Raw genomic sequence first — 20,294 nt, forward strand, 5'->3', positions numbered from 1 at the left:
AATGTTCAAGGCAGATTGGTTATTTATACATTAACAGGGACAGTTGGGATACCAGGCCTACTGCAAAAAAATACTAATTCTAGTGGCAATTTCATTTCAGCGGTTTTTGCATTGAAAATTAATTTTCCTAAATTTTTATTGCATTAAATTGGAGTTTCTGTGGATTGCTTTCTATGTCGTACAATGAGGATAATTTATATAACCATGTCCTCATGACACCATGTCCTCATTACACCGTGTCCTCATTACACCGTGTCCTCATTACACCATGTCCTCATTACACCGTGTCCTCATTACACCATGCCGTACAATGAGGATTATTTATATAACCGTGTCCTCATTACACCATGTCCTCATTACACCATGTCCTCATTACACCGTGTCCTCATTACACCATGTCGTACAATGAGGATAATTTATATAACCGTGTCCTCATTACACCATGTCCTCATTACACCATGTCCTCATTACACCATGTCCTCATTACACCGTGTCCTCATTACACCATGTCGTACAATGAGGATAATTTATATAACCGTGTCCTCATTACACCATGTCGTACAATGAGGATAATTTATATAACCGTGTCCTCATTACACCATGTCGTACAACGAGGATAATTTATATAACCGTGTCCTCATTACACCGTGTCGTACAATTAGAAAAAATTTATATAACCATGTCCTCATTACACCATGTCCTCATTACACCGTGTCCTCATTACACCATGTCGTACAATGAGGATAATTTATATAACCGTGTCCTCATTACACCGTGTCCTCATTACACCGTGTCCTCATGACACCATGTCCTCATTACACCGTGTCGTACAATGAGGATAATTTATATAACCGTGTCCTCATTACACCATGTCCTCATTACACCATGTCCTCATTACACCATGTCCTCATTACACCGTGTCCTCATTACACCATGTCCTCATTACACCATGTCCTCATTACACCATGTCCTCATTACACCGTGTCGTACAATGAGGATAATTTATATAACCGTGTCCTCATTACACCATGTCCTCATTACACCGTGTCCTCATTACACCATGTCCTCATTACACCATGTCCTCATTACACCGTGTCGTACAATGAGGATAATTTATATAACCGTGTCCTCATTACACCATGTCCTCATTACACCATGTCCTCATTACACCATGTCCTCATTACACCATGTCCTCATTACACCATGTCCTCATTACACCATGTCCTCATTACACCGTGTCCTCATTACACCGTGTCCTCATTACACCATGTCGTACAATGAGGATAATTTATATAACCGTGTCCTCATGACACCATATCCTCATTACACCATGTCGTACAATGAGGATAATTTATATAACCGTGTCCTCATTACACCATGTCGTACAATGAGGATAATTTATATAACCGTGTCCTCATTACACCATGTCGTACAATGAGGATAATTTATATAACCGTGTCCTCATTACACCGTGTCGTACAATGAGGATAATTTATATAACCGTGTCCTCATTACACCATGTCGTACAATGAGGATAATTTATATAACCATGTCCTCATTACACCATGTCCTCATTACACCGTGTCCTCATTACACCGTGTCCTCATTACACCATGTCCTCATTACACCGTGTCCTCATTACACCATGTCCTCATTACACCATGTCCTCATTACACCATGTCGTACAATGAGGATAATTTATATAACCGTGTCCTCATTGCACCATGTCCTCATTACACCATGTCGTACAATGAGGATAATTTATATAACCGTGTCCTCATTACACCGTGTCGTACAATGAGGATAATTTATATAACCGTGTCCTCATCACACCATGTCCTCATGACACCATGTCCTCATTACACCATGTCGTACAATGAGGATAATTTATATAACCGTGTCCTCATTACACCGTGTCCTCATTACACCATGTCCTCATTACACCATGTCCTCATTACACCATGTCATACAATGAGGATAATTTATATAACCGTGTCCTCATTACACCATGTCGTACAATGAGGATAATTTATATAACCGTGTCCTCATTACACCATGTCGTACAATGAGGATAATTTATATAACCGTGTCCTCATTACACCGTGTCGTACAATTAGAAAAAATTTATATAACCATGTCCTCATTACACCATGTCCTCATTACACCGTGTCCTCATTACACCATGTCGTACAATGAGGATAATTTATATAACCGTGTCCTCATTACACCGTGTCCTCATTACACCGTGTCCTCATGACACCATGTCCTCATTACACCGTGTCGTACAATGAGGATAATTTATATAACCGTGTCCTCATTACACCATGTCGTACAATGAGGATAATTTATATAACCGTGTCCTCATTACACCATGTCGTACAATGAGGATAATTTATATAACCGTGTCCTCATTACACCATGTCCTCATTACACCATGTCCTCATTACACCGTGTCCTCATTACACCGTGTCGTACAATGAGGATAATTTATATAACCATGTCCTCATTACACCATGTCATACAATGAGGATAATTTATATAACCATGTCCTCATTACACCGTGTCGTACAATGAGGATAATTTATATAACCATGTCCTCATTACACCGTGTCCTCATTACACCATGTCCTCATTACACCGTGTCCTCATTACACCGTGTCCTCATTACACCATGTCCTCATTACACCATGTCCTCATTACACCGTGTCCTCATTACACCATGTCGTACAATGAGGATAATTTATATAACCGTGTCCTCATTACACCATGTCCTCATTACACCGTGTCCTCATTACACCATGTCGTACAATGAGGATAATTTATATAACCGTGTCCTCATTACACCATGTCCTCATTACACCATGTCCTCATTACACCAAATATTTACCTGTGTATGGCCTCATGCAGGAGTCTGGGACACGAGTTATCAGGCCGGAGTAGTGATATTTTGTAATTTATAGAGGGGTGGTAACATTTAAACAGAAATATCTTTCTTAAATGCAGGTCATGAGGTACTTTCCAGCTCACTGTAGATTCAGCTTGAATAATTATAAATAATCATTAAAATTAGATTTTGTACAAAATTTTGAAATATTTTAATTTTCATTTTACATTGGTATAACATAGAGGGAAATTAATTGTGGTCTGAGGCCTGGTATAACATAGAGGGAGATTAATTGTGGTCTGAGGCCTGGTATAACATAGAGGGAAATTAATTGTGGTCTGAGGCCTGGTATAACATAGAGGGAAATTAATTGTGGTCTGAGGCCTGGTATAACATAGAGGGAAATTAATTGTGGTCTGAGGCCTGGTATAACATAGAGGGAAATTAATTGTGGTCTGATGAGGCCTGCATGTATTTAAATCAGTTGTACTATCCTTTAAAGGCCGACTTTTATTCCAGAGGGTATCATAGAGCTTTTTCGCGGGCAATTCTCACTGATTAGGGATGCACCCTTTTACCTCATTTTGGGAAGAAAATTTGGGAGGGAAATTTTCAGAAGAAACTGCCAATTTTGAAATTTGGATTAAATATGAAATTTGATTGGGATTGAGGCCATTATTGTCCCCAAAAAGTGCTCTGAAAATGAAAGCTCTGTATCATCATGTTTTGATGGTTAAGGATGCAAGTAGGTAGCTATAGCTATAGGATACAATCTTTATCAAGATGTTTCGACCTGTGACTTGGTAAGTGTAACGTGCACACCCTCGACCCACGAGCCGACAAGGAGACCACTTCAAACTCGAGTGGTTGTATCCGTAATGTTATGCTGAAGTTTTGAGATATTTTTTTTTTCACAACAAGTAATTATTGTTTATGTAGTAAACAAGAAAAAGATTGTTGTTTATGAAGTATACACAAAATGTCACTGGTTTTGTCCTATCAACAAAACTAATTCTGTACTGATATTGAAAATTATACTCACAGGTAAGTATTCCACTCAATTCAATTCAATTTTATTCCAGGGGCCTTACAGCCCAAAAGTTTACATAGTTAATTGACATTAATGAACATGTTGTAATAAACATAATTTCACATTTGGAGAGTGATCGATTGCGACGTAAACACAATTTTAAATATATGTTCTTATTAATTATATAAGTATTCTTTGAGTCAAAGTATTACACAAATATTGTGAAAGACACCGATATGTATACTTTGCATATAGATAGATATTTATGTGTACTGTCTGCAGTACTTGTTGTTCCGACTGGAATAAACATTACATCAATACATCTCAATAGAAATGAAATATAATATTTGAAACGAACACAACAAGTATTTACTTATAATGCTTCTGACCTTCGTTTATATGCAAAATGAATAAATTTTCCAAGATTACTTAACTCTTTGACATTTTTCACACTCATGAGTTGAATAAGTTTAAAAATGCTAGGTCTACGATAATAGTATGGTTTCAAATATTTAGTACGTAAGTCTATGTAAAAAGAACATTTTAAAATAAAATGGAACTCATCCTCAATATCAATATTATTGCATAATGTACACATGTTAAGGTGAAATTTACACTCACATGTACAAGTGAAAATGACACATGTTAAGGTGAAATTTACACATTCAGGTGAAAATGACAATGACCAGTGAAAATTACACTGACCGTTGAAAATTACACTTACAGGTGAAAAAATTACATGGTGAAAATTACACTGACCGTTGAAAATTACACTTACAGGTGAAAAAATTACATGGTGAAAATTACACTGACCGGTGAAAATTACACTTACAGGTGAAAAAATTACATGGTGAAAATTACACTGACCGGTGAAAATTTCACTTATTGGTGAAAGTTAAACTCAAAGGTGAAAAATCTTTGCACTGTGATCTTAAGAACAGGATGAAAGCAATTAAATCAAAAAGCTGCAACACCATCTAATTATCTCTATAACTCTGCAGTTGTTGATCATGAAATTACTAGGAATTGAATTTTCAGTGAAATCTTCGTAACATCAGCCCATTATGTGAACTTCATTTATTTCAGGAATGCCAGGGAGTTTTGTCCACGGAGCTATCGTGGAGGGAGTCTTCCGAGGATTTGTCGTTGTCCCCGGAGACACAACGTACCATATAGAGCATTCTCGGAGATTCTTCTCAGATGAACAACCATTCCATTCTGTCATATACAGCGAAAAACATATGGATATGGATCCTTATAAGTATGAGACATTGATTATAAGTCAGAAATAAGTCTGTATCTGGTAATAAGTCTGTGTCTGGTAATAAGTCCATGTCTGGTAATAAGTCCATGTCTGGTAATAAGTCCATGTCTGGTAATAAGTCCATGTCTGGTAATAAGCCCATATCTGGTAATAAGTCTGTGTCTGGTAATAAGCCCATGTCTGGTAATAAGTCTTTGTCTGGTAATAAGTCTGTGTCTGGTAATAAGTCTGTGTCTGGTAATAAGTCTGTGTCTGGTAATAAGTCTGTGTCTGGTAATAAGTCTATGTCTGGTAATAAGTCTGTGTCTGGTAATAAGTCTGTGTCTGGTAATAAGTCTGTGTCTGGTAATAAGTCTGTGTCTGGTAATAAGTCTGTGTCTGGTAATAAGTCCATGTCTGGTAATAAGTCCATGTCTGGTAATAAGTCTGTGTCTGGTAATCAGTCTGTGTCTGGTAATAAGTCTGTATCTGGTAATCAGTCTGTGTCTGGTAATAAGTCTGTGTCTGGTAATAAGTCTGTGTCTGGTAATCAGTCTGTGTCTGGTAATAAGTCTGTGTCTGGTAATAAGTCCATGTCTGGTAATAAGTCCATGTCTGGTAATAAGTCTGTGTCTGGTAATCAGTCTGTGTCTGGTAATAAGTCTGTATCTGGTAATCAGTCTGTGTCTGGTAATAAGTCTGTGTCTGGTAATAAGTCTGTGTCTGGTAATCAGTCTGTGTCTGGTAATAAGTCTTTGTCTGGTAATCAGTCTGTGTCTGGTAATAAGTCTGTATCTGGTAATAAGTCTGTGTCTGGTAATAAGTCCATGTCTGGTAATAAGTCTGTGTCTGGTAATCAGTCTGTGTCTGGTAATAAGTCTGTATCTGGTAATCAGTCTGTGTCTGGTAATAAGTCTGTATCTGGTAATAAGTCTGTATCTGGTAATCAGTCTGTGTCTGGTAATAAGTCTGTATCTGGTAATAAGTCTGTATCTGGTAATAAGTCTGTGTCAGGTAATAAGTCTGTGTCTGGTAATAAGTCCGTGTCTGGTAATCAGTCTGTGTCTGGTAATCAGTCTGTGTCTGGTAATAAGTCTGTATCTGGTAATAAGTCTGTGTCAGGTAATAAGTCTGTGTCTGGTAATCAGTCTGTGTCTGGTAATCAGTCTGTGTCTGGTAATAAGTCTGTATCTGGTAATAAGTCTGTGTCAGGTAATAAGTCTGTGTCTGGTAATAAGTCTGTGTCTGGTAATAAGTCTGTGTCTGGTAATAAGTCTGTATCTGGTAATAAGTCCATGTCTGGTAATAAGTCTGTATCTGGTAATAAGTCTGTGTCTGGTAATAAGTCTTTGTCTGGTAATAAGTCTGTGTCTGGTAATAAGTCTGTGTCTGGCAATAAGTCTGTGTCTGGTAATAAGTCTGTATCTGGTAATAAGTCTGTGTCTGGTAATAAGTCTGTATCTGGTAATAAGTCTTTGTCTGGTAATAAGTCCATGTCTGGTAATAAGTCCATGTCTGGTAATAAGTCTGTGTCTGGTAATAAGTCTGTGTCTGGTAATAAGTCTATATCTGGTAATAAGTCTATATCTGGTAATAAGTTTGTGTTTGGTAATAAGTCTTTGTCTGGTAATAAGTCCATGTCTGGTAGTAAGTCCATGTCTGGTAATAAGTCCATGTCTGGTAATAAGTCTGTGTCTGGTAATAAGTCTGTGTCTGGTAATAAGTCTATATCTGGTAATAAGCCCATGTCTGGTAATAAGTCAATGTCTGGTAATAAGCCCATGTCTGGTAATAAGCCCAAATCTGGTAATAAGTCTGTGTCTGGTAATAAGCCCATGTATGGTAATAAGCCTGTGTCTGGTAATAAGTCCATGTCTGGTAATAAGTCTATATCTGGTAATAAGTCTTTGTCTGGTAATAAGTCTTTGTCTGGTAATAAGTCTGTGTCTGGTAATAAGTCTGTGTCTGGTAATAAGTCTGTGTCTGGTAATAAGTCTGTATCTGGTAATAAGTCTTTGTCTGGTAATAAGTCCATGTCTGGTAATAAGTCTGTGTCTGGTAATAAGTCTGTGTCTGGTAATAAGTCTATATCTGGTAATAAGTCTATATCTGGTAAGAAGTTTGTGTTTGGTAATAAGTCTTTGTCTGGTAATAAGTCCATGTCTGGTAGTAAGTCCATGTCTGGTAATAAGTCCATGTCTGGTAATAAGTCTGTGTCTGGTAATAAGTCTATATCTGGTAATAAGTCTATATCTGGTAATAAGCCCATGTCTGGTAATAAGTCAATGTCTGGTAATAAGCCCATGTCTGGTAATAAGCCCATGTCTGATAATAAGTCTGTGTCTGGTAATAAGTCTGTGTCTGGTAATAAGCCCATATCTGGTAATAAGCCCATGTCTGGTAATAAGCCCATATCTTGTAATAAGCCCATGTCTGGTAATAAGCCCATATCTGGTAATAAGCCCATGTCTGGTAATAAGCCCGTGTCTGGTAATAAGCCCATGTCTGATAATAAGTCTGTGTCTGGTAATAAGTCTGTGTCTGGTAATAAGCCCATGTCTGATAATAAGTCTGTGTCTGGTAATAAATACATGTCTGGTAATAAGTCCATGTCTGGTAATAAATCCATGTCTGGTAATAAGCCCATTTCTGGTTATAAGCCAATGTCTGGTAATAAGTGAATGTCTGGTAATAAGTTTATGTCTAGTAAGAAGTCCTTGAACATTCTTGCCTCTAGAAATAAAATAATATACACTTATCCCTTACTTTCTTACCTCTAACATATGTAACCCATGTAAATACTAGCCGCGATATATTGCTCGGCTAGAGAGATCTTCTCTTTAGCTTGATTGGTTGAGTGTAATACTAGTAAGCCACCAGTTCCGGGTTCAATCCTTAGCGGAGGCAGTGATTTAAATTGAATTAATCTTGTTCTCTGTTTCACATAAAAAAGTATGAATTATCCCTCACTTTTTTACCTCCAGACACAAAAGAGTATGAATTGTCTCTCACTTTCTGACCTCCAGACATTAAAGAGTATGAATTATCCCTCACTTTCTTACCTCCAGACATTAAAGAGTATGAATTATCCCTCACTTTTTTTACCTCCAGACATTAAAGAGTATAAATTATCCCTCACTTTCTTACCTCCAGACATTAAAGAGTATGAATTATCCCTCACTTTCTTACCTCCAGACATTAAAGAGTATGAATTATCCCTCACTTTCTTACCTCCAGACATTAAAGAGTATGAATTATCCCTCACTTTCTTACCTCCAGACATTAAAGAGTATGAATTATCCCTCACTTTTTTTACCTCCAGACATTAAAGAGTATAAATTATTCCTCACTTTTTTTACCTCCAGACATTAAAGAGTATAAATTATTCCTCATTTTCTTACCTCCAGACATTAAAGAGAATAAATTATTTCTCACTTTCTTACCTCCAGACATAAAAGAGTATAAATTATTCCTCACTTTCTTACCTCCAGACATTAAAGAGTATACATTAATTATTCCTCATTTTCTTACCTCCAGACTTTAAAGAGTATAAATTATTCCTCACTTTCTTAAATTGCCTCCAGACATAAAAGAGTATAAATTCTCCTTCACTTTCTTACTTCCAGACACAAAAGAATATAAACTTATTCCTCACTTTCATACCTCCAGACACGAAAGAGTATAAATTCTCCTTCACTTTCTTACCTCTAGACACAAGAGACCAGAGGGGGCGGGTACATGTGGCCTTGATATGTACCAAGACGAAATGGAAGAAATAGCTACGAAACCACTGGAGAAACATGAACTTAACTTAAAGGTATGTTTTATATAAAGGTTTGATTTATATAATGTTATGTTTTATATAAAGGTATGTTTTATATAATGTTATGTTTTATATAAAGGTATGTTTTATATAAAGGTATGTTTGATATAAAGGTATGTTTTATATAATGTTCTGTTTTATATAAAGGTATGTTTTATATAAAGGTATGTTTTATATAATGTTATGTTTTATATAAAGGTATGTTTTATATAAAGATATATGTTTTATATAAAGGTATGTTTTATATAATGTTATGTTTTATATAAAGGTATGTTTTATATAATGTTATGTTTTATATAAAGGTATGTTTTATATAAAGGTATGTTTTATATAATGTTATGTTTTATATAAAGGTATGTTTTATATAAAGATATGTTTTATATAATGTTATGTTTTATATAAAGGTATGTTTTATATAATGTTATGTTTTATATAAAGATATGTTTTATATAATGTTATGTTTTATATAAAGATATGTTTTATATAATGTTATGTTTTATATAAAGGTATGTTTTATATAAAGGTATGTTTTATATAATGTTATGTTTTATATAATGTTATGTTTTATATAATGTTATGTTTTATATAAAGGTATGTTTTATATAAAGGTATGTTTTATATAATGTTATGTTTTATATAAAGGTATGTTTTATATAAAGGTATGTTTTATATAATGTTATGTTTTATATAAAGGTATGTTTTATATAATGTTATGTTTTATATAAAGGTATGTTTTATATAATGTTATGTTTTATATAAAGGTATGTTTTATATAAAGGTATGTTTTACATAATGTTATGTTTTATATAAAGGTATGTTTTATATAAAGATATGTTTTATATAAAGGTATGTTTTATATAAAGGTATGTTTTATATAATGTTATGTTTTATATAAAGGTATGTTTTATATAAAGGTATGTTTTATATAAAGATATGTTTTATATAATGTTATGTTTTATATAAAGGTATGTTTTATATAATGTTATGTTTTATATAAAGGTATGTTTTATATAAAGGTATGTTTTATATAAAGGTATGTTTTATATAATGTTATGTTTTATATAAAGGTATGTTTTATATAATGTTATGTTTTATATAAATGTATGTTTTATATAATGTTATGTTTTATATAAAGATATGTTTTATATAATGTTATGTTTTATATAAAGGTATGTTTTATATAAAGGTATGTTTTACATAATGTTATGTTTTATATAAAGGTATGTTTTATATAAAGATATGTTTTATATAAAGGTATGTTTTATATAAAGGTATGTTTTATATAATGTTATGTTTTATATAAAGGTATGTTTTATATAAAGGTATGTTTTATATAATGTTATGTTTTATATAAAGGTATGTTTTATATAAAGATATGTTTTATATAATGTTATGTTTTATATAAAGGTATGTTTTATATAATGTTATGTTTTATATAAAGGTATGTTTTATATAATGTTATGTTTTAATGTTATGTTTTATATAAAGATATGTTTTATATAATGTTATGTTTTATATAAAGGTATGTTTTATATAAAGGTATGTTGCTCATAGATCCTCTAATATTCCTATAAATATTGTATTTATCGAACACAATCTACAATTATATATTTCTTTGTACATTTTGGTTGATATATCCATAAAGTCTGTAATGAAAAAACACTCAAAGCTTTGTTTTCCTATTGATATACTGTGAGTAATGTGATTTTTTTAACGTGTTGAAAATATAAGAAAAAAAATTAATCTTTTTTTTTAAATTTCATTTATTCATTTTAAGGATCCATGTTTCCCTGATTTTATGAATCTATTTTCTTAAATTTTAAGAAAATGTTGTTGAACTTTCTCATACAACACGTTTGCTGATAGATAAATCCATATTGATATGAAGGTATTGTGGAATGTATTCAACTTGTGATTATTGAATTTATTGAAAAAAAATCCTTATAAACTCTTCTGTGAGATTGTCTATAATTTTTATAAATATTGTAAATACTTATTTTTTATGGAAATATATTTTCCATAATTTTACAAAAATGTTTCCTTATTTTCTCAAAAAAATCTGACACATTTTCAGATAAAAAAATCAATTTATTTGTATTGATCCACAGGCCACATTACTTAAACAAGAAATGGAACACTACCGCAAAATGTACACGAAAGAAGAGAACACAGTTCACCCTGAAACATCCCACAGACGACATCGACGTAACACACTAGGACCACAGAACACGTGTTATATGTATCTACGATCGGATCCCGTGTTATGGGATCTCTACAAAAACAAGGGTGTGGTAAGTGGTTAATTAGCCTTCGTCTGTTTTAAAATTAACCCTCGCCTGGTAATTAGCACTTGTCTGTTGATTAGCCCTCATCCTCATCTGGTTAATTAGCCCTCATCTATCATCTGGTTAATTAGCCCTCATCTATCATCTGGTTAATTAGCCCTCATCTATCAATTAGCCCTTGTCAGGTATTTAGCCCTCGCATGGTATTTAGTCCTCACCTTGTAATTAACCCTCGTCTGGTAATTAACCCACAGATATTTTGTTAAATTTCACAGGGGCACATTTTTGTGGTTGTCACAGAGGGACATAGTGTTGTATTCGATTTAGCTGAATTACACCTTGTAAACCTTCTGCAGTAAGCATTTCTTTGCATATGTTTGTATATGTGAATATTCACTGGGTACTATTTTCGCGTAATATTTAATGACTGCAAATTTAGCCAAAATTAAATCCTACACAAATATCAGAACTATACTGTATATTACAGAACGGCCAGCCATCACAGATTCTGTGATGTAGGTGTCCCTCTGGCAAGTTGGTATCTTTGGATATAAATTCAAATATTCTTGTAAAATATGTCCCAAAGTTTACCATTCCATGATCCATTAATTTTCGCTATAACTGAGGATACTACACAATGTCGTTTCTGTCAGAGTTTTATTGGTATTTTCAGAGTGATATCGTCGCCCGAGATGAAATCCTCGCTCTGTTTGCTGCGCATGTTGCTGCTATCAACAAAATTTATTCTGAAACAAAATTTTCAACGTATGAAAGAGATCCTAGTAGAGGAGGGTTCAGCTACGAAGGCGTCCATTTCCAGGTTCAGAGAACGTCGGTGAGTGTCAATAAATAGTTTTATTTCTATCAGTCATATATTAAAGGTCACTTAAATTTAACTTTCAATGTTGATTTGTCACTGTTAATGATCTATCAGTGTAAAACAATGATATATATCTAGCACAGACTTCATAAGGTAATTTGTTATTTTCCTGTAATCTGTCAGAAGAGTTACCTCCCTTGATATTTATTTGTTATTTTCCTGTAATCTGTCAGAAGAGTTACCTCCCTTGCTATTGTATTAATGCAGATGTAGAATTCAGGTAAGCTTTAACACCTGTCTGTTCCTTGTTCTCATGGCTGACTTGTGTTTTTAGAAGTTGAAAGTGCAAACTTTAAGTTACATACACATTAAATTGTCTTTTATAAATGAAATGCAACTTTCTGTGTCCTTTAATAAAATAAATTTTAGAAGAATTTCAGAAAAAAAATAACAGAAGAAATTTTTTTGTATTGATGGAATGGTTCTATCATTATTCTGGCTCAGACAATGCATCTGTGTGTCTATAAATATTTTTTTCCCTTTCGGTCAGATATTGATTCAAGGAAATTTCAGAATTTCAGAAAAAAATGTCAAATGAAATGTCATTTTCTGGTTCTGTATTCACATTGTATTAAATTAAACTCAAAATTTTAATACATAGAGGATATCTAACAGTGTCTTCAGTAATACCAAATATATTTCACGAGTGGGGCTAATATTTTCATATTTTTCACGAGTGCGCAGCATTGAGTGCTGACATATATTTCGGGCTTTCTGATTGGTCAATTATTTTGGTATTTCCTAATCATTAATTTGATTGGTCAAATCAGCAAAAGTGATATTTTTCACTAGTGAAAAATATCACTTTTATAGAATGAATAATTTTTGATATTTCACTGGTAAAAATGTAATAAGATATTTTCTTTTTCTCTTATTACTGAGACAGAAAGCCATCAATATGCAAGTAGTCTGTAAAAGGCTAAATGATTAATCAAAATATTGTATGTTCATTTTATAATTTTTTTTGGTCCTCAGATTAGATAATATCATGCTTGTTGATTTGATATATTTTGGTTCACAGATTATATAAAATTTGTTAATTTGATATATTTTGGTTCCCAGATTATGACGAAGGAGTCGGAGAATTGTGACAGTATTTTAGGTGCTACATCATACTGTAACCCAAACATCGATGTCAGTAACTTTCTTAACCTCAACTCTTTGGAGAATCATGATGAATTTTGTCTGGCGTACGTTTTCACGGCACGCGACTTCACCCACGGTACCCTCGGTCTGGCGTGGGTCGGATCCTACAAAAGTAGGTGACACTTGTAGAGCAGGGCTCAAAGTGACCATGGCGCCTTAAATTCACTATTGGCGACCTGTAATTGACCTATAAGGCACCTGCATGGCCATTAAAAAAATTGTGTAAATTTTCGATTTGGTTAATCTTTCAAAGGCTGCAGTCAATGCTAAAATGACGTTCACATCAGAAAAAGTTAAAATGTTATACTGATCTAAAGAATTAACAGAGATGTTATACTGATCTAAAGAATTAACGGAGATGTTATACTGATCTAAAGAATTAACGGAGATGTTATACTGATCTAAAGAATTAACGGAGATGTTATACTGATCTAAAGAATTAACAGAGATGTTATACTGATCTAAAGAATTAACAGAGATGTTATACTGATCTAAAGATAACAGAGATGTTATACTGATCTAAAGAATTAACGGAGATGTTATACTGATCTAAAGAATTAACAGAGATGTTATACTGATCTAAAGAATTAACAGAGATGTTATGCTGATCTAAAGAATTAACAGAGATGTTATACTGATCTAAAGAATTAACGGAGATGTTATACTGATCTAAAGAATTAACAGAGATGTTATACTGATCTAAAGAATTAACAGAGATGTTATACTGATCTAAAGAATTAACAGAGATGTTATACTGATCTAAAGAATTAACGGAGATGTTATACTGATCTAAAGAATTAACAGAGATGTTATACTGATCTAAAGAATTAACAGAGATGTTATACTGATCTAAAGAATTAACAGAGATGTTATACTGATCTAAAGAATTAACAGAGATGTTATACTGATCTAAAGATAACAGAGATGTTATACTGATCTAAAGAATTAACGGAGATGTTATACTGATCTAAAGAATTAACAGAGATGTTATGCTGATCTAAAGAATTAACAGAGATGTTATACTGATCTAAAGAATTAACAGAGATGTTATACTGATCTAAAGAATTAACAGAGATGTTATACTGATCTAAAGAATTAACAGAGATGTTATACTGATCTAAAGAATTAACAGAGATGTTATACTGATCTGAAGAATTAACAGAGATGTTATACTGATCTAAAGAATTAACAGAGATGTTATACTGATCTAAAGAATTAACAGAGATGTTATACTGATCTAAAGAATTAACAGAGATGTTATACTGATCTAAAGAATTAACAGAGATGTTATACTGATCTAAAGAATTAACAGAGATGTTATACTGATCTGAAGAATTAACAGAGATGTTATACTGATCTGAAGAATTAACAGAGATGTTATACTGATCTAAAGAATTAACAGAGATGTTATACTGATCTAAAGAATTAACAGAGATGTTATACTGATCTAAAGAATTAACAGAGATGTTATACTGATCTAAAGAATTAACAGAGATGTTATGCTGATCTAAAGAATTAACAGAGATGTTATACTGATCTAAAGAATTAACAGAGATGTTATACTGATCTAAAGAATTAACGGAGATGTCATGCTGATCTAAAGAATTAACGGAGATGTTATGCTGATCTAAAGAATTAACGGAGATGTTATACTGATCTAAAGAATTAACGGAGATGTTATACTGATCTAAAGAATTAACGGAGATGTTATACTGATCTAAAGAATTAACGGAGATGTTATACTGATCTAAAGAATTAACGGAGATGTTATACTGATCTAAAGAATTAACGGAGATGTTATACTGATCTAAAGAATTAACAGAGATGTTATACTGATCTAAAGAATTAACGGAGATGTTATACTGATCTAAAGAATTAACGGAGATGTTATACTGATCTAAAGAATTAACAGAGATGTTATACTGATCTAAAGAATTAACGGAGATGTTATACTGATCTAAAGAATTAACGGAGATGTTATACTGATCTAAAGAATTAACAGAGATGTTATACTGATCTAAAGAATTAACAGAGATGTTATACTGATCTAAAGAATTAACAGAGATGTTATACTGATCTAAAGAATTAACAGAGATGTTATACTGATCTAAAGAATTAACGGAGATGTTATACTGATCTAAAGAATTAACAGAGATGTTATACTGATCTAAAGAATTAGGTGAAGTGGCATGAACATGGTTAAAATACTTGATCACTGCTCTTTAACCGATTTTGTCCATTTTGCAAAAACCGCTTGTCTTGCTTACTTTAGAGCACTACCTCGTTGATATAAACTTACCAAACGAGACCAGTCCTTGGGTACACGGCCCTATATAGTCAGAGAATAGTAGGACTTGAAAGAATATCCTTAATTATATAAGTACCTCCTTCAATACAAGGCTCACAACATATCAATCATCCCTCGTAACACTAGATTTCTTAGATTCCCATACTGTGTATATATAACACATATACATGCCATACATGCCAACATGTGACAATATCTCCCTTATTTTCGAGCCATTTATTGCCTGCTGGGAGAAAAGTGTGAATTCCTGTATTTTGTAATCCGTAACTTAAACAAAGGTAGGGTATATAAACCAGAATGAGCATTTAATCCCTTCGTACTTTACTATCATTAGTGAATTAGACCGAATTATCATTAAATTCTAATTGGCAGTAAGTCTCATTTAATTCTTCAATTAAACATCTGTTTGATTTAAAATGTTACAGATGCTGCAGGCGGCATCTGTGAGAAGCACAAAGATTTCCCTGAGGGGACCACAAAGGTGTCCAAGTCTCTCAACACGGGTATCATTACTCTAATTAATTACGGGAAATTAGTGGCGCCACGCGTCTCACATCTCACGTTCGCCCACGAGGTCGGCCATAACTTCGGCTCTCCGGTAAGTACTAGTTTGTGTTGAAGCCATCACATAGCTTTTAGAAGCATAGGAATTGAAAAGGACCTAAACAATTTTCAGAATATCCATTCAAATTCTATATTGTAAACTTAGAAATTTACATGAGGGGAAATTTATGCTAATTACACAGAGTCCTTTTGATCGCGAAAATTTCCCACCACTTATTATTTTGATATCGGTTTGCAAAATCTCAAATTACAAACGAATATTGATTGATTGCGAAAATTACCGCAACGCTTTTTAAAGCAAATTTAAGGAATTGAAAAGGATCTAATTGTTTTCAGGAAATCCATTCAAATTAAATAGATGTTCTATCCTGAAAATTCTAAATTTTGAAAATTTGTTATATTTATTTTTCTGTGGTAGAAACATAAAGGAAAATTAATTCTGGTCGGAGGCCACATATGTAGTGAAAGCTTTGTATGTGATTGAGTCATTGAGACAGATATGACTGTGTTAGTGAAGTTAAAGTTGGCAATTAAATTGGAGCATTTTAGAATGCTTTGAAATGGTATATTTTCATACAAAATCAGGTTTTTGATTGAACTGACTAATATATGATGGCCTTTGTATGAAGTGTGGCTAACATAGTAATGACAGATCTGTGTTTAAAGGGAGGTAACTTCTGTTTGGGAGTGGGAAGTGTGGAGATCATCTTTTCTCACATACTTCACATGGTTTATTGTCTCACTGTTGGGAAAAGAATAATCGATATCACAATATTGTAACGTAATCATTTAATGTTGAGTAAACCAAGTCGTAAATGGTTACGTCATCAATTTGACACACATTCCAAGAAGAATTGAAGATGGTGCGATGAAAAACTTTCATAAAAACTTACATTTGCTTGCAAGTATGTGAGAAAAATAATAAAACATGGGTCTTTTTCCACGAACAAGGATATATCAACCCTCGTGTAAGAGTTTAGCTGGCAGCACTCGGCAAGCCTCGTGCTGACTGGCCAAACTCTTACACTCGGGTTGAGATATCCCTTGTCCACGGTACAGACCCATGTTAGATTCTATTAATCTTGTAATCTGCCTATTAAGCTGACATTGAGTATTTAGGACAGGAAGACAGTTCGTAATGAACAGTTTTAGACATTGCTGGGCTTATTACAGAACTCTCCATACATCTTTTGTTTTATATTCGTGTACAGCACGATAGCGGTGACAATTGCGCACCGTATGGGACCACGTCACTTGATGCCGTCAGTGGAAACTTCATTATGTACGCCAGCGCTACACAGGGTGACCTTTCCAACAACAACAAATTCTCCGACTGCAGTAAAGACAACATCTCTCGAGTCCTCAACTCCATCACAAACGAGACCAACAAAAAGAATTGTTTCAAGCGTAAGTTTAATGTCAATAATCCATGGTGTTGTTTACTTGGTTCAGAAAATACATTGTCTACTTTCAGCTGTAGATATACTTTGTTGACTAAACTATTTTTCTAATTGCTTTATCATTTACTTTATCCTGTTTGAGGATTATCATCTCCGTTCTGTCGTTTTTGTCTTCTATTGGTATTTGATGTACTTCACCTACTTTCTCCTTTTCCTACATTATCACCTACTTTCTCCTGTTCCTACATTATCACCTACTTTCTCCTGTTCCTGGATTATCACCTTCTTTCTCCTGTTCCTGCATTTTCGCCTACTTTCTCCTGTTCCTTGATTATCACCTACTTTCTCCTGTTTCAACATTATCACCTACTTTCTCCTGTTCCTGAATTATCACCTACTTTCTCCTGTTCCTGGATTATCACCTACTTTCTCCTGTTCCTGGATTATCACCTACTTTCTCCTGTTCCTGGATTATCACCTACTTTCTCCTGTTCCTACATTTTCACCTACTTTCTCCTGCAGAGTCTGGAGTGGCATTCTGCGGTAATGGTCTAGTAGAAGGAGATGAGGAATGTGACTGTGGATATTTGGATGATTGCCAAGACAAATGTTGTCATGCCAAAAAATCTGGAGAAACAACAGCCAACGATTGTAAATTACGCAGAGACACTTCCGGTGTTAAACATGCCTGCAGGTAGGTCAAGTGCGATGATTATTCTAAAACATTTAGTAAGGGTTACAGCTGATGTGAAGCTGGAAATTATTTTTGTTTTGTCATTTACAATCACGGTCAATTGTATTAATGGATGGATGAAATTCATCTTAAAGCATATTAATTATTACAGTATTACAGTAATTATTTTGTGCGTGTGAAATACATTTGTTTATTGATTCCATCTGTCATGGTAAAATTATACTGATTATGATACAGTGGCTGGATCCATCTGTGTCATTCTCAATTTTCTTCTGTTAACAACATTTGCATGATTGTATTATACTCCTCGATCAATTATTTTGGTCAATTTCAAAGTTTGACTTAGCATTAAGCTCAAATTTAACAGAAGCATGGATGTAATTATGTATATATTACAAACATTTTCAAGTTATAACTGAGAAATCTTATTGATCAGATTACAATTATCCTGTTTTTTGTTGACAGTCCAACACAAGGTCCATGTTGTACTTCAAACTGTGGCTTTGTCCAGCAGTCTGCCAACCAGACCTGTCGTGTGGGAACCGAGTGTGTCAAGCGTGCCATTTGCTCATATCCTTTGATAATCTCATATCATTATCTCCCTTACATAACCTGATTATCTCCCTTAAATATCATGATTTTCTGCATTATAAATCATGATTATCTCCCTTGCATATCATGATCATCTCCCTTACATATCATGATTATTTCCTTTACATAACCTCATTGTCTCCCCTATATAACCTCATTGACTCCCTAATGTAACCTTGTTATCTCCCTTACAGAGCCTGATTATCTCCCTTACATAACTTAATAATCTTTCCAGAATTCAAAGTAATTTTCTTACTTTGGATATTTGATCAATTCACAGAGGTATAATAACTTAATAATTCCTAATAAATTTCCTGATTTTGGATAATTTAAGAGAAACATGAGTTACTTTTTGCATAGAAACCTGATGAACTTATAAGTCCACCAACTGTCATGCTGCACAACAATCTAAATTTTACTGAAAATGAAAGTATTCTTTGTATAAACTAGAAGGAAATCATTTATCCTTGACTGATCCACTGGTGCGTCCGCTAACTGTCCAGCAGCTGATAACTACCCAGACATCACCACGTTTTGTAATAGCCAATCGCGTGTTTGTAAAGAGGGGGTAAGTTTATTTATAGCTTCCTATGTAGTGTTTTACAAAATGGTCTTATTAGTAAACCATACTCAGTGATTGAGATTTATTTACTTCGGAGAAGAAAAGGTGTTTTAGTTATATAAAACCCAGTGGATTTCATATTTTATTTTTCAGGAATTGAACAAGATAAAATATTGTTCTGTTTTTGTGATTTTTTAGGTTTGTTCTGAATCTCTGTGTAAACATATCGGCTATGAATCACGGGGAATATCTGAGTACGAAGAATGCTTCGGCACGACTGGCAGTGACAACAAAGAACAGATGTGTTACCTCTCCTGTCGTAAGTGTTTATTAAACACAAATTTCATTTCATATGGCCTCGAATATGTCAATCGTGTTAAAGGGTTTCTATAATACAGCATATAACAATTTTAAGAATGCAATTTATTTGAAGAACTTGTATGTCAGAAATTTTGGAAAGAATGAATGGTTACTTTCATGCAAATATTTTGGGGGTCATTTAGTTACATGTATTATTATTTTATGTTCCAAAAAAATATTGAAATAAATTAATATCATTTTGTGGTTTAAAATGAGATGATGAAAAATTAACATTATTTCATGTGACAAGATGATAGAGAAAACAGTCCTCATATCCATGTTAAGTGATCAGAAAATATAGGCACCTTCATTTCTTCCCCCATTCATAAGTAACTTTGCTTTTTTCATTCCTTTAGACGATGACATTAGTGAAGCTTGGTATTGTTTAAAGGGACATTCCTTCGTTTAGATAAAGTGTAGGTTGCCAAATTGAAACTTAATGAGAAATATTTATTTTTCTCAAGTGGTAAAAGTTATAATCTTTACATTAATACAGCAGTTTTACTCTTAAACCAAAGTGTTTC

General features: G+C 33.5%; 1 protein-coding gene across 6 annotated transcripts in view; it reads left to right on the forward strand.

Moving 5' to 3' along the window:
- LOC117314957 (disintegrin and metalloproteinase domain-containing protein 10-like) overlaps window positions 1-20,294 on the forward strand; it is a 63,297-nt gene that overhangs the window by 25,133 nt on the left and 17,870 nt on the right. For all 6 annotated transcript variants that reach the window (XM_033869063.1, XM_033869065.1, XM_033869061.1 and 3 more), the window contains 11 exons: window positions 5,001-5,175; window positions 8,869-8,974; window positions 11,089-11,271; window positions 11,939-12,100; window positions 13,208-13,403; window positions 16,025-16,197; window positions 17,375-17,570; window positions 18,086-18,257; window positions 18,723-18,827; window positions 19,329-19,416; window positions 19,609-19,729. In XM_033869063.1, coding sequence (XP_033724954.1) covers window positions 5,001-5,175; window positions 8,869-8,974; window positions 11,089-11,271; window positions 11,939-12,100; window positions 13,208-13,403; window positions 16,025-16,197; window positions 17,375-17,570; window positions 18,086-18,257; window positions 18,723-18,827; window positions 19,329-19,416; window positions 19,609-19,729 — 1,677 coding nt within the window. The remainder of the gene's footprint in view (window positions 1-5,000; window positions 5,176-8,868; window positions 8,975-11,088; window positions 11,272-11,938; window positions 12,101-13,207; window positions 13,404-16,024; window positions 16,198-17,374; window positions 17,571-18,085; window positions 18,258-18,722; window positions 18,828-19,328; window positions 19,417-19,608; window positions 19,730-20,294) is intronic.

This window comes from Pecten maximus, chromosome 17 (assembly GCF_902652985.1).
Source record: "Pecten maximus chromosome 17, xPecMax1.1, whole genome shotgun sequence".
Classification (NCBI taxonomy): domain Eukaryota; kingdom Metazoa; phylum Mollusca; class Bivalvia; order Pectinida; family Pectinidae; genus Pecten; species Pecten maximus.